Raw genomic sequence first — 14,579 nt, forward strand, 5'->3', positions numbered from 1 at the left:
CAAACATGGGCCACACTTTTTGAAAGATGTGCCCCTTTAGTAGTTATGGTATTATCACCAGACAAAAGCACCCCATACAGAGACAACGGAATTCTAAAGCCCAGCTTTGCCCTATCCTGGCCCAATACATAGATTAGATGAGATACATTGGGGGGTATGCAATTAAGTGCCGTTTTTTTGACTGGTCACTAAATTCGACAGGGTATTCAATTGCGGGATTTTCACCCTTTTTTAATCCATTTTTGGGCATACCCGTGAATTCACCAATTCGGCGTCGAATTCGCCAATACATGTGATTTTCACCAGAGACGGATTTTCCAACCAGTCGAACAAACAGCATGGGCATTGAATAGGTTAAATGTAAATTTGAGCTACAAACGGGCAAAACATTTTTGTTTTTCGACTGGCCGAAAAAAAATTATACTAATTAAATATACTCCCCATTGTCTCCTTTTCATAAACGGTAGGCCTTATTGGGATGAAAATATTATTCCTACACATTTTATGCATTTCACTGAAACTAGTAGTAAGAGCTAGAAGAGTGAAAAGGCATTATCTTCAGATGCAAGCTTATCATAAAAACCTCTTGATTTTAGTCTTTTATAGACTTGATGAAATGTAGAAAAATATTGCAAAAGGTTTTTCTCTCCCAGCGATAGTTATTTTTTTTTAATTAACTGAATTCATTAGACCTGTCTTTTTGTTATGGATTATCAAGTCATATTAAACCATCGTAGTAGCACACAAAACATATTACAGATTAAATATGGGAAACTAGTTTTATAAATTAATCTATATAATATTCTATACAGCAAGTGAACCTTTTTGAGGTGGTTGTATATTGTATTAAACCCCTAATATCTGGGAGCAGGCCAACTATAGCTGAGAAACAAATTACATTGGTATTACAATTCAGCAGTACAGTCCATTATACTTTTTGGCAGCAGTATTTAAAATACTGCTAAACTGCCATAATCAAATTATAAAAGTAACTGTATTGCCATAATCACATCAGGAGATTAGGGAGGAACAAAATTACCTGGTTTTCCTCCCTAGTAATTAAAACATCATACAGTGTACAAATCATCAGTGGAGATAACAGCCTTGTTATTAGCAATCACACTCTTACTTTTTTCATATTTATCTGTTTTTAATTTGCTTCCAAATCTAATAAAGGTCTCACAGAATACACACAATTTTTAAATAAACATTTATAGATTGATGTATTATTATTATTATTATATTTTGTGTGTAGAAATATTAACGTTGAAGTGCTTATTGGTAATATACACAATAAAAAAGTATTGATCTAGGGTGGGAATACTTTCCTTGAGCACTATATTGATTTCTTTCATGTATGGATATTTTGTTTAGGCTTTATGCAATAAATATGCACCATGGTGAATTCACAGTACAATTGTTGGAGGTACAGATGTGACCTCGTACAACTAGCCTAAATGCGCCATACAGCGCAAGATGCCTGGTGCAAGTGAGCCGCCAGGTCACGTGCAGCTCTGCTAGAGACGGATGTTTTTTTTGACAAAAAAAAAAAAGGAGATTTATGGTAGACTTACCATGGTTAAATCTTTCTACGAGGTACACTGGATTCCACAGGGAATACATCGGGGTGTAGAGTTGGATCTTGATCCGAGACACCAACAGGCTAAAGCTTTGACTGCTCCCAGGATGCACTGCTCCGCCTCATCTATAACCCCGCCTCCAGGCACTGGAGCTCAGTTTCGTTAACCAGTCCAATGCAGTAGCAGGCAAAAGATGGCAGATGTTAGTCACATAGAACCACATTCTCACGACAGGAGAAGGGACTAGTGGCTAATGCCATAAACACCCAAAGAAGCTTACTGCGTCAGGGTGGGCGCCCTGTGAAATCCAGTGCACCTCGCAGAAAGAGATTTAACCATGGTAAGTCTACAATAAATCTCCTTTACTGCAGCGGGGTACACTGGGATTCCACAGGGAATACATTGGGGATGTCCTAAAGCAGTTCCTCAAGGGAGGGGACGCACCGTATCGGGCACAAGAACCCAGCGTCCAAAGAAAGCATCCTGGGAGGCGGAAATATCAAAGGCATAGAACCTAATGAACGTGTTCACTGAGGACCACGTAGCCGCCTTGCACAATTGTTCAGCGGACGTGTCACCCTAGAAGGTCCAACAGACCGAGTAGAATGGGCTTTAATAGCAGCAGAAGCTGGGAGTCCAGCCTGCGCATAGGCGTGTGCAATCACCATTCTAATCCATCTGGACAAGGTTTGCTTATTCGCAGGCCAGCCACGTTTGTGAAAAACAAAAAAGTACAAACAGTGTATCTGACCTCCTGATAGAGGCAGTCCTCTCCAAGTAGAATAGGAGAGCCCGTAACACATCCAAAGACAGTTTATTTGGAAGACAAACCAGAAGAGATAAAGGTGGTCATTCCGAGTTGATCGCTCGCTAGCTGTTTTTAGCAGCCGTGCAAACGCTAAGCCGCTGCCCTCTGGGAGTGTATTTTAGCTTAGCAGAAGTGCAAACGAAAGGATCGCAGAGCGGCTAAAAAAAGAAATTGTGCAGTTTTAGAGTAGCTCCAGACCTACTCAGTGCTTGCGATCTCTTCAGACCATTCAGTTCCGGATTTGACATCACAAACACGCCCTGCGTTCGGCCAGCCACGCCTGCATTTTTCTTGGCACACCTGCGTTTTTCCGAACACTCCCTGAAAACGGTCAGTTGACACCCAGAAATGCCCACTTCATGTCAATCACTCTGCGGCGGCCATTATGACTGAAAAGCTTCGCTAGACCTTGTGTGAAACTACATCGGCCGTTGTGAAAGTACGTCGCGCAGGCGCAGAAGTACCGGTTTTGTACTTAATCGCAAACATTTTCAGCTAGCGATCAACTCGGAATGACCCCCAAAAGCCGGAACCACAATCTCTTGGTTAAGATGGAAAGAAGATACCACTTTAGGGAGACAAACGGGGCGAGTTCGAAGAACTGCCCGGTCACTGTTAAAAATCAAAAAGGACAAAGCGCCTAAGTCCGGCACCCTCCTAACAGAGGCAATAGCTAGCAGAAACACGACCTTAAGCGTAAGGCATTTACGGTCCACAGACTCAAGAGGTTCAAATGGAGACTCTTATAGGGCATTTAAGACAACATACAGATCCCATGGAGCCAGAGGGGGGACATAGGGAGGCTGAATCCATAAAACACCCTGAGTGAAAGTATGAACGTCAGGAATAGACGCAATTTTTCACTAAAACCACACCGACAAGGCAGAAATATTAATCTTGAGGGAGGCCAGACGAAGGCCTAAATCTAGGCCTTGTTACAGAAAAGCCAAAAGCCTGGAAGTTCTGAACGAATAGGCATCATAATTCTTAGCAGCACACCATGTGAAGTAAGAGTTCCAGACCCTGTAATAAATCCGTGCAGAAGCGGATTTGCGGGCCTTCAACATAGTTTGAATAACTGCATCAGAGAATCCCTTGGCCCTTAGGAGTGAAGCTTCAAGAGCCACGCCATCAAAGCCAGTCTGGCCAGGTCCGGATAGACACAAGGACCCTGAACGAGGAGGTCTGGGCATTGATGAAGTAGAAGAGGACGCTCTATCGATAGACCCTGCAGGTCTGAAAACCAATGCCGTCGGGGCCACGCTGGAGCGACTAGAAGTAGTTTTCCTCTTTCTTGCTTGAATTTCCCTAGTACCCTAGGCAGGAGTGACACTGGAGGGAACACGTATGGCAGCCAAAAGTTCCATGGAATTGCAAGTGCATCCATGAACGTTGCTTGGATCCCTTGTCCTTGATCCGAAGACCGGAACCTTGTGATTGTGTCGAGACGTCGTCAGGTCTACATCTGGTAGGCCCCGCTTGTCCACTAGGAGTTGAAAGACTTCCGGATGAAGACTCCACTCTCCAGCATTAACGTCCTGACGACTGAGGAAATCTACTTCCCAGTTGAGGACTCTGGGAATGAACACTGCCGATATTGCTGGCAGATGGTGTTCCGCCCAATAGAAGTTTTTTGATAATTCCAGCATTGTCATGCGGCTTAGAGTTCAGCATGGTTTATGTACAGTACTTGTACAGTCCTGTTCTGTACTAGAGGCAGGGTCAGTGTCAATGCATTGAACACTGCCCGCAATTCCAGAATTTTTATAGGGAGGAGAGATTCCTCCCTGGTCCACCGACCGTGGAGTGAGTGTTGCTCCAACACTGCGCCCCAGCCTCGCAGATTGGTATCCGTTGTCAGGAGGACCCAGGTGGAGATCCAGAAGGGACAGCCCGTGCTCAACTGTTGGTCCTGTAGCCACCAGCTCAGTGACAGACGAACCTCCGGAGTCAAGGAGATCATTTGAGACCTGTTCCAATGAGGCAGGCCATCCCACTTGGAAAGGATCAATCTCTGCAGAGGGCGGGAATGAAATTGAGCGTACTCTACCATGTCGAAAGCAGACACCATAAGGCCTAGTACTTGCATCGCCGAGTGTATCAACACTCTTGGGCGAGAGAGGAAGTATCTGATCCTGTCCTGAAGTTTCAGGACTTTCACTGGAGACAAAAACAATCGTTGGCTGTGTGTGTCCAGCAGTGCCCCCAGGTGCACCATGCTCCGAGCAGGGACCAGAGAGGACTTTTTCCAGTTGATGAGCTACCCGTGGGCTTGTAGGAATTGGACCGTCAGTTCCAGATGACTGTGGAGAGCCTCTTGGGAGTTTGCCAGGAGCAGCAAGTCATCCAGATATGGTAGGATCCTGATTCCCTGACGGCGGAAAAGGACCGTCATCACGGCCATGACCTTGGTGAAGATCCGAGGTGCTGTGGCCAAACCAAAAGGCAGGGCCTGGAACTGATAATGTAGGTTGCCAATAGCAAACCTCAGATATTGCTGATGTGACATGGCAATAGGTATGTGCAGGTAAGCATCCTGTATGTCCAGGGATACCATATAGTCTTCAGGTTCCATGGCCAGCACAATAGAGCGCAGAGTTTCCATACGGAACTTGGATACTCTCACAAATTTGTTCAATGATTTAAGATTGAGTATAGGCCAGAAGGACCCATTTGGCTTTAGAACTAGAAACAGGGTCGAATAGTATCCCCTGCCTCTCTGAGATAGAGGTACCGGCACTACCACTCCTGTGTCCAGGAGTGATTATACAACCAAGTGTAGAGCTTGCGCTTTTAACGGATCCGAAGGGATAACCTTTGTGCAAAACTGGCGAGGGGGACGTCTCTTGAAAGAAATTGTGTACCCGTGTGAGTCAACTTCCCACACCCAGGCGTCCGAAGTTGTCTTTAACCAGGCCTGGGCGAACTGCAGAAGTCGGCCACCCCATCATGCAGCAGGCCAACTTCTGCAGGGAGCACCTCCAAGGTCTTTTTGGAGTCCAGGTTCACCTTCCAAGACCTCAACCACAGAATTCGGCGAGCCAGGATAGACGTAGTAGATGCCTTGGCCGCCATTACACCTACATCAGAGGCCGCCACCTGAATATAATGGGAGGCTGTGGTAATATAAAATAGATATTGTCTGGCAGTGTCAGAAAAATCCTGTGGCAGCTCATTCTCAATTGCCTGAACCCATGCTCCAATTCCTTTCACAGCCCAGGAGGCTGCCATAGTGGGTCTATGTACTGCATCGGTAAGAGAGTAAATAGACTTCAGGCAACCCTCCACACGCTTATCAGTCAGTTCCTTCAGTGAGGTGACAGTGGTGACAGGCAGAGTAGATGATACCACAAGACGGGCGACATGAGAGTCCACCGGCGGTGGAGTTTCCCACTTGTTACTCAACTCCACAGAGATAGGATAACGAGCTAGCATCTTTTTAGACAGGGAAAATTTCTTTCCTGGAGATGACCAGGATTCCTGACATATGTCAATTAAATGGTCAGAATGTGGTAAGACTACTTTAGCAACCTTCTGATGTTTGAACCTATCAGGTTTCTTAGACGCAGTAGTAGGCGCGATACCATCTATTTGGAGAATCAGCTTAATAGCCTCCACAAGGTCAGGAACATCAACCTGGGATGTAGATTCCTCATCAGAAGCAACTGTATCAGTGTCTGACGGATCAGTATATTTCCCATCCTCATCGGAAAAATTATCTGAAATATTAGTGGATTGTGAGGAAGAAATGGCCCGCTTAGATGACACTTTGGCCCCAGAGGGGCATGGGGTAGACTTTTGTCTAACCAAAGATTGATTTAATTGTTGTAATTGGGTCGACAGAGTGTCCACCCAGGGCGGATTAACTACAGGGACAATATGTGGCTGTAATGGCACAGGAGGTCCCACAGGGGGGCGTAAGACGTGTTACAAGTGTATTCAGCAAACTTGAGAACGTTGCCCAAGGTGCTTCCTGAGTGGCCACAGGTGCTGCGGGTTGACTGGGAGGTGTATGACATCCAGTGCCTGAATCAGCAGTTAAAACTTCCCCCTCAGGTAAATCCGTGGTGCTAGCACTGCTGGATGCAGAAGCGTCCGCAGATTTTCTGTCCTGTTTGGCAAACATTATAGGGAATGTAGCCTTAGAGCGTAACAGTACAATATAGCCAGACAAACACAATACCTGCAAATAACCCCGTGTTATGCGACAGTAAATGCAGAGCAAAAACAGAGTATTTAAGCGGTATGAGGTGACTGAAATACACAGTAAGAAATACCAAACCTTATATACTGTGTAGCACTATATATTACTGTATATATGAATGAGACCCTGGCACACCTAGCCCCTCATACAGGAGAATGAAATCCACACAACAGCTACAGGCACACTCAGTCACAGGTAGAATGCAGCAGTTATTACAGTTCAACAATAAAACTGCACTGGACTAGTAAAACTACATATAAATATGTATGAATATAGATATAACAATGCACAGTAGATACTGGATGTATATAACAGAATACTTGTACTAAATATTCAGATAGCAGTACACTTGTTCTTAACCAACACCGTCTAAAATGACATGTAGAATACTTAAGGGCCTGTAAATGCACAGCGCTGATGAGACAGGCGGCTTTACAGAGGAGACAGAGCCCTGCAATCCCGGAGATCAGCTCGGCTACTAGTGAAGATGGCGCCAAAATCTCTGTCAGGGAGACAGCTTCAAGAACTAGTTTTGTACTAATGGCCCATACAGAGATACGCAGAAATTTATACACTCAAAGGGGGTGCAGATGCACTATGCAATCATTACATTTCAATATAATAAAATATAATTTATCATAAGAGGTTGTTAGAATATCGTTGGCCAATGATATCGGACTGCCCACAGTGTTTTAATATGCTGGCAATGGCACCGCATTTCAAATCCTTCACCTGCCCGAACTGCCCAAGACTGCTTGCATTCCTATGCAGTTTTGTGTGAGATAGGGCTGCCATAAAGTGAGGCTACTGCTGCACTGATTTGGCCAGGCAAAATCATCTGCTCATAATTGAATTCTCCCATACAGATGTGTCCTCATACATCTTGCCTCAATACGCCATGAAGCAGGACATGCCTGGAGTAAATCAGCTGGCAGACCTACTAATATTGGGCTGAAAATGTGTCTTATTCACATCACTATGTGACCAGGATGCAAAATCAGCTTATGCTAATTGAAATGATATGCAGCTGTATCTGCATCCTGAAATGCTACGTTACAGTGGTTTCCAGGAAAACACTGTAAAGTAGCATTTTGTATGCAGATACGGCAGCAGTCACACACAGAATATAGGCATGCTGCATATATAATTTTAATCAGCATAAGCTGCTTGTGCATCCTATTCACATAGCAATGTGACTTTGATGCATTTAAAAAGGAAAAAGTAGCAAACATAAAGATGCTCAGCGCTACAGAGTCACACCATGGCATGGCGTGACAAGAAGGGCTGTTTAACATGACTGCAGCAAGGATGTAGGAGAACAAATCTGTATATACTACATAATAATGCTTTTTCATTCATTGGAGGCATTCCGGTCAGATCAATATAAAGACCCTTTAATATAAAACATCCATTAATCATTTATGAAATGGACATATTTATTCAAATTTTGGTACACATATATGCTTTTGTCACTTTAACTTTGATTGATTTATCACATCTATTGCAGTATTTGTGGTGCCACTTGTCTTTTGTCAAATTAAATATACAGTATATGCCTAATAGGTCTCCAACCCTTGCTGCTGCAGTGTGAATATATTTCTGGAGTGCTGTCTGATATACAGAGATGTGTATACACTGGCTTTGGTATAGGAAATCTACAGTCATTAGGTCGACCCCTTAAGGTCGACATGAACAAAGTCAACCTATGAAAGGTCGACATTGGAAAGGTTGACAGGGTCAATAGATCGACATGACAATGGTCGACACAAAACCGGTTGATTTTTCTTCTTCTTGCATTTTTGGGCTTAGTGTGGATAGTTTTGTCATCAGGGAACACCATTTGTAGAAACGCGGCCCCTTGCCACACTTTGGGCATGGTGTCTCACTTCGCTCACCACAAGTTCACTAAAGGTTATGGCTTGTGACCTAAATAGTCAAAGACGGAACAAGTCCAAAAGCATGAAAGAAAAAAAAAAACAACCCCCAAACCATGTTGACCTTTTCCAGTGTCGCCCATTCATATGTCGAACTATAGTCTGGATCCCGAATACAATAGATCAGGTATTTCCAACCTTGGTCCTTAAGGCACACTAACAGGTTTTAGTGATATCCATGCTTGAGCACAGGTGGATTAATTAGTACCTCAGTTATTTTGATTTAGCTATCTGTGCTGAAGCCTGGATATCACCAAAACCTGCACTGTTAATGTCCCTTGAGGGTATGTAGCGAACATGGGCGCCATCTTGAAATGGCCATCTTGGAACTAAGTCAGTTTTCCCATTTCCTGCAGAGTTTTTTTTTTAAACAAAAGGGTGTACTGCGACTTATGAAATAATATAAGACGATCCCAGCGTGGATTCCAGGAGTGCCGGGGTTCAAATATTATATATTATATTATAATATCTATATATCTATACACACACACACACACACACACACACAGGTTGAGTATCCCTTATCCAAAATGCTTGGGACCAGAGGTATTTTGGATATGGGATTTTTCCGTATTTTGGAATAATTGCATACCATAATGAGATATCATGGTGATGGGACCTAAATCTAAGCACATAATACATTTATGTTACATATACACCTTATACACACAGCCTGAAGGTAATTTTAGCCAATATTTTTTATAACTTTGTGCATTAAACAAAGTGTGTCTACATTCACACAATTCATTTATGTTTCATATACACCTTATACACACAGCCTGAAGGTCATTTATTACAATATTTTTAATAAATTTGTGTATAAAACAAAGTTTGTGTACATTGAGCCATCAAAAACCAAAGGTTTCACTATCTCACTCAAAAAAGTCCGTATTTCGGAATATTCAGTTTTTAGGAATATTTGGATATGGGATACTCAATATATATATATATATACATACATATATATATATATATATATATATATATATATATATATATATATATATATACACACACATATATTCTTTTGAAGCCCCCGGCACTCACGTGATATAAACAGCAACTGCTCCAATGACCTCCTGGGAAGAGCAATAGCCCAAAGATAGATGTAAATACAGGCGGAACTCAGAAGACTTCATCTAGCTCCTATTATTTATAAGTGAATCATCCTACAATTGTTTCGGGCATCCCTGACGACGAGCTGATGCCCGAAACAATTGTAGGATGATTTACCTATAAATAAAAGGAGCTAGATGAAGTCTTCTGAGTGCCGCCTGTATTTATATATATATATATATATATATATATATTACATACATATATACACACACACATATCTATATATACACATATACACACACATGAAGAAGCCTGGTGCGTGCTCTCTTATAATGACCGTATATATATATGGCCCTGTAGTAACACTGGTGTGCCTGAGATTATGCACCCTAGCACTGTTGTATGTATGTATGTATGTATGTATGTATGTACATTATTTATTTATTTACAGTTTCTTATATAGCACATCAAGTTCCATTGCGCTTTACAGTTGGACACAATGATGAAACAAAACAGGGTAATAACAAACAGTCATAGAGGTAGGAAGGTCCTGCTCGCAAGCTTACAATATATAGGGAAATAGACATTGATACACAAGGATAGGTTGAGTGAGTGGTTCTGGAATGTGATAAGTTAGCCTGAAGAGGTGAGTTTTCAGGGAACCCTTTGTCAAAGTCGAAAAATATCATAATGCATATGTCTTGTACTAACCCCATGCACATGCCCGCTGCTCGTGCACTCAGTCCGTCGTACGTGCACATGTCCGCAAGTTGCGTAAGATCGCTCCGGCGATCGTGCGCATGATATGGGTATTTACGGCGGAGTTTGAGAGCGTGTAGCGTGTTATTAGAACATAGCATATCTAACCCAAATAGTGCATTTTGTAGATACAGTTCCCCTAGACTATGACAACGAGTATTATTAGTTTAAACAGTTCCTGGACAGAGAGATTCGCCTTCGCATGATAGGAAGGGTCAGATAAAGGTTGGAAGGTGATATCTAGTATCCAGCTGTAGGGTATTTTGAGGGTAACATTCCGGTGTTAGTTAGAGAAAGATCGCTTGCTCCTGCGTATAGTTATGTGCAAAAGTAGATTATGAACATTAACTGTATTTACTGTAAATTACATATGCGGTGGGAATCCAAAGGATACCACCCACAAGAGCAGTTGAGAATGACATCGCCCACCTTTTCAAATCCACCTATGACCATTGCTGTAATGTGGAGACATATCTCTGTGTCCAATGAACAATGAGATTACAGTGACCATTGTATTGTGTATGCATGTTGTGTATATAAGGACCATTGTTGCCTGGCCGGTCAGATGACTCTAAACGCTATCTGCATGACGAGCGGAGGACCGAGTTCGGGTTGCGCTTGCAAATATTCTCACGTACGTACATTCTCTGTAGCCATTATTCTGTTTAGATTTACTTGTTAGTCTGTAGTGTATAACTTGTATTGTTTTACCTTTTGGAATCAATCCACGGAGGCCTTAGAACCCTGTGGTTTAAACTACAAACGGTGTTGTGTTTTCACATTCCTGCCTGGGCCTTTATAGGAGATTTTTCTGTATGAAGTGTATAAGCATTGGTAAGGTGTATGCACTGCGGATACTTTGTATCGCCAGCGCTACTTAAGGTTTAAAGGTATTAACATCGTTACAGTACATTGCTGCCAAAGGTTTAAAGTATAAGCATATCATTACATTGTATCATTAACAAGGTTTAAAGGTTATCAACTGTGTGTGCGCCCACTGTGTGTACTCCGTACACTCAGCGCAGCGTGTGTACGCCAAGTGCGTACCACATACAGGACTCTGTACGCAAATAGCGTACAAAGTGCGTAGCACGTGGTCTAGCAGCCATAGCGGCTCAACGGTAATAGTGTACAAAGGGGTATAGCTTTGCGGTCTAAGATAATACCGACATTATCACCTTGAAGGTTTAGAGACTTGGGGAGAGTCTTATTGTGCGTGTAGGGGCATTCCACAGAGTGGGTACAGCCAGAAGAAAATCCTGCAATAGTGCAAGGGAGCAAGTAATGAGTGTGGGTGAGAGACAAAGATTTTGTGAAGAGCAGAGAAATCGGGTTGGGAGATATTTTGAGATAAGCAAAGAGATATACATTGGTGTATTTTGTTTAATTGCCTTGTGTGTAAGTAAAAGCATTTTATACTGAATATGGCAGAAAACAGGTAACCAATGGAGGAAATGACAGAGTGAATCTGCAGCCGATGAACGTCTAGCAAGGAAGATTAGCCTTGTAGCTGCATTCAGAATGGATTGTAGAGGAGAGAGTCTTTTTGGTAAGACCAGTAAGAAGGACTATTGCAATAAATCAATGCGGGAGATAATGAGAGCATGGATTAGAGCTTTTGCAGTGTCTTGTGTAAGGTATGGTCGTATTTTGGATATGTTTTTTATATGCATGTAACATGATTTTGAGACAGATTGAATGTGGGGAGCAAAGGACAGATCAGAGTCAAGTATGACACCTAGGCAGCGAGCTTGCGGGGTAGGATTGATTGTTGAATTCTCAACAGTGATAGAGATATCAGGTTGGTAACTACTACTGGCCGGTGGAAATATAATTAACTCTGTTTTGGAAATATTAAGTTTGAGGTGGCGAGATGACATCCAAGATGAAACAGCAGAAAGGCATTCAGTGACACGGACCATTATAGATGGTGACAAATCTGGGGAGGAGAGATAGATTTGAGTATCATCTGCATACAGATGATACTGAAATCCAAAAGAGCTGATTAGTTTCCCAAGAGATGCGGTATAGATTGAGAAAAGCAGAGGACCAAAGGCCGAGCCTTGTGGTACTCCAAATGAAAGAGGTAGCGAAGAGGAGGTGGATTGAGAGAAGCGAACACTGAAAGCGCGATTAGAAAGGCAGGCTAGGAACCAATCGAGGACTGTCTCGAAGATCTAGGGATTGTAGTGCTTGTATGAGAAGAGAATGGTCAACCGTATCAAAAGCAGCAGAGAGATCTAGAAGAATAAGAAGTGAGTAATGGCCTTTAGACATCGCAGTGACTAGATAATTCACTACTTTAGTCAGTGCTGTCTCTGTGGAGTGTTGGGAACGAAAGCCTGACTGAAGTAGGTCAAATAAATTGTGCGAATTAAGAAAGTGTGTGAGGCGAGTGTAGGCAAGTCTCTCAAGTAGCTTGGAGAGGCTTGTGAGCTTAGAGATGTGACGGCAGTTTGAGAGAGACTTAGGGTCAGAATTTAGTTTTTTTCAGAATAAGAGTTATCAGTGCATGCCTGAATAGTGAAGGAAAGATACCAAGAGAGAGAGAGAGAGAGAGAGAGATTAATGAGGTTAGTTAAGGTTGGTATGAGCACAGGAGAGTAGAAGGATGAGAAGAGTGTTGACACTTCATCTTCATTTGTGGAATCAAATGAAGAGTGTGTGCCAGAGGGGGTTCAGATAGAGAATTGAGCAGTATATCCTATACAATAAAAGGCTGACACTGCTCCTCACCTCTATGGAGGGAATTCTGTTTGTGTTTTGTGTGCCAGCAGTCACTAGATGGCGCCTGACGGAGCAATTCAAGTGTTGCTCCTTTATGGGCGCACACATCTGATGGAGGTGACATTACTATTAAGTTTTTCCATCATTTTGACGTGCTGTAGGCTGCTAGCTGGCCATACAGTAACCAAGTATACAATTGCTAATGCTGGGCATACACTGTGAGATAAAATGTCTGTCAGACCACCAGAAATTTTACCTGACAGCATGAATCCCATCAAATGTTGTGGCCATACACTGAGATATTTCACTGTATGGCCACACTATATGCGTTTCTCCCCTCTGAAGGATCAGGAAAAATGTGAGTAAAACAAACTATCACTGCTCTAACAAGTCTGATAGTTACATTACTATCAGTTTGTAGAACAAGAGCACAAAAAAATCTATTAACATTTAAGAATGAATGTATTATGTCTATCTGTTTCGGTTATTACCATCTAATGGCTTCAAAAAATAAACAAAAGAAAAACTACCATCTAATGGCTTCAAAAAATAAACAAAAGAAAAACTAAAGCACACTGGCATTTGATTTTCATTCTTTGTGAAATAACAGTGTACTTAGGCCAAAGACCATTATTGTAATGGCACAGTACTTACAATACTAATTTCAGAAAGCTGCGCTCGTCACTGGATTATTGGTCAACATACCTTAAGAAAATGAGGTCTGTTTTCAGTGCTTGATTTTCTTTGAACATCTGCTCTTCATTTTGCTTGTTTTCAAATTGGAGTACTTTGACTTGTTGATACAGTCTTTCATTTTCCTGGAACATGCATAACAAAGGCTATTTGAAAGATATACAAGCAACCTGTAGCACTGCCACAGTTGTACAACTAAACATCCCAGCATGTTCTGCCACAGTTTTAATACGATCTAACAGCAAAATCGTGGTAATTCTGGTATGGGTGGAGCCACAGCAGCTGAAGTGGTGCAGGTTGCCTACCCCTAGTCTAGATTAAGGCAAAATCTTATATATATATATATATATATTTTTTTTTTTTACTTACTATAAAATCTTTTTATCAGATACATGGGAGAGGAGGAGGATGAAGCAGGGCTCCATTACTTTATAGCGCTTGAAAACAGTTACAATTTGTATACGCCATATTGTCTACCTTGCATTTCATGTTATTTGGATCTACCCACCACCACACACTTTCTCATACTACGTATAAGAACACTTTGGGGCAATGGGGTCTATTAATTAATCGTTCGGGAGAGATAAAGTACCAACCAACCAGAACCGGTTATTTTTCAAACACAGTCTGTAACATGGCAAATAGGAGCCGATTGGCTGGTACTTTCTCTCTCTCCAAGGCTAAGTAAACAGAACCCTATGCCCTTAGAGGACAGCACTTTTGAGTGAATATATCAACTATGAACCTATACGAACTACAAAACAATCCAGTGATTTACAATTATAAAAATTGGGACCAGATATACAGTAAAATGA

General features: G+C 42.2%; 1 protein-coding gene across 3 annotated transcripts in view; it reads right to left on the reverse strand.

Annotated features, from left to right (window-relative positions):
• CEP162 (centrosomal protein 162) overlaps positions 1 to 14,579 on the reverse strand; it is a 420,302-nt gene that overhangs the window by 129,672 nt on the left and 276,051 nt on the right. For all 3 annotated transcript variants that reach the window (XM_063916918.1, XM_063916917.1, XM_063916916.1), the window contains exon 17: positions 13,777 to 13,889. In XM_063916918.1, coding sequence (XP_063772988.1) covers positions 13,777 to 13,889 — 113 coding nt within the window. The remainder of the gene's footprint in view (positions 1 to 13,776; positions 13,890 to 14,579) is intronic.

This window comes from Pseudophryne corroboree, chromosome 4, assembly GCF_028390025.1.
Source record: "Pseudophryne corroboree isolate aPseCor3 chromosome 4, aPseCor3.hap2, whole genome shotgun sequence".
Lineage (NCBI taxonomy): Eukaryota > Metazoa > Chordata > Amphibia > Anura > Myobatrachidae > Pseudophryne > Pseudophryne corroboree.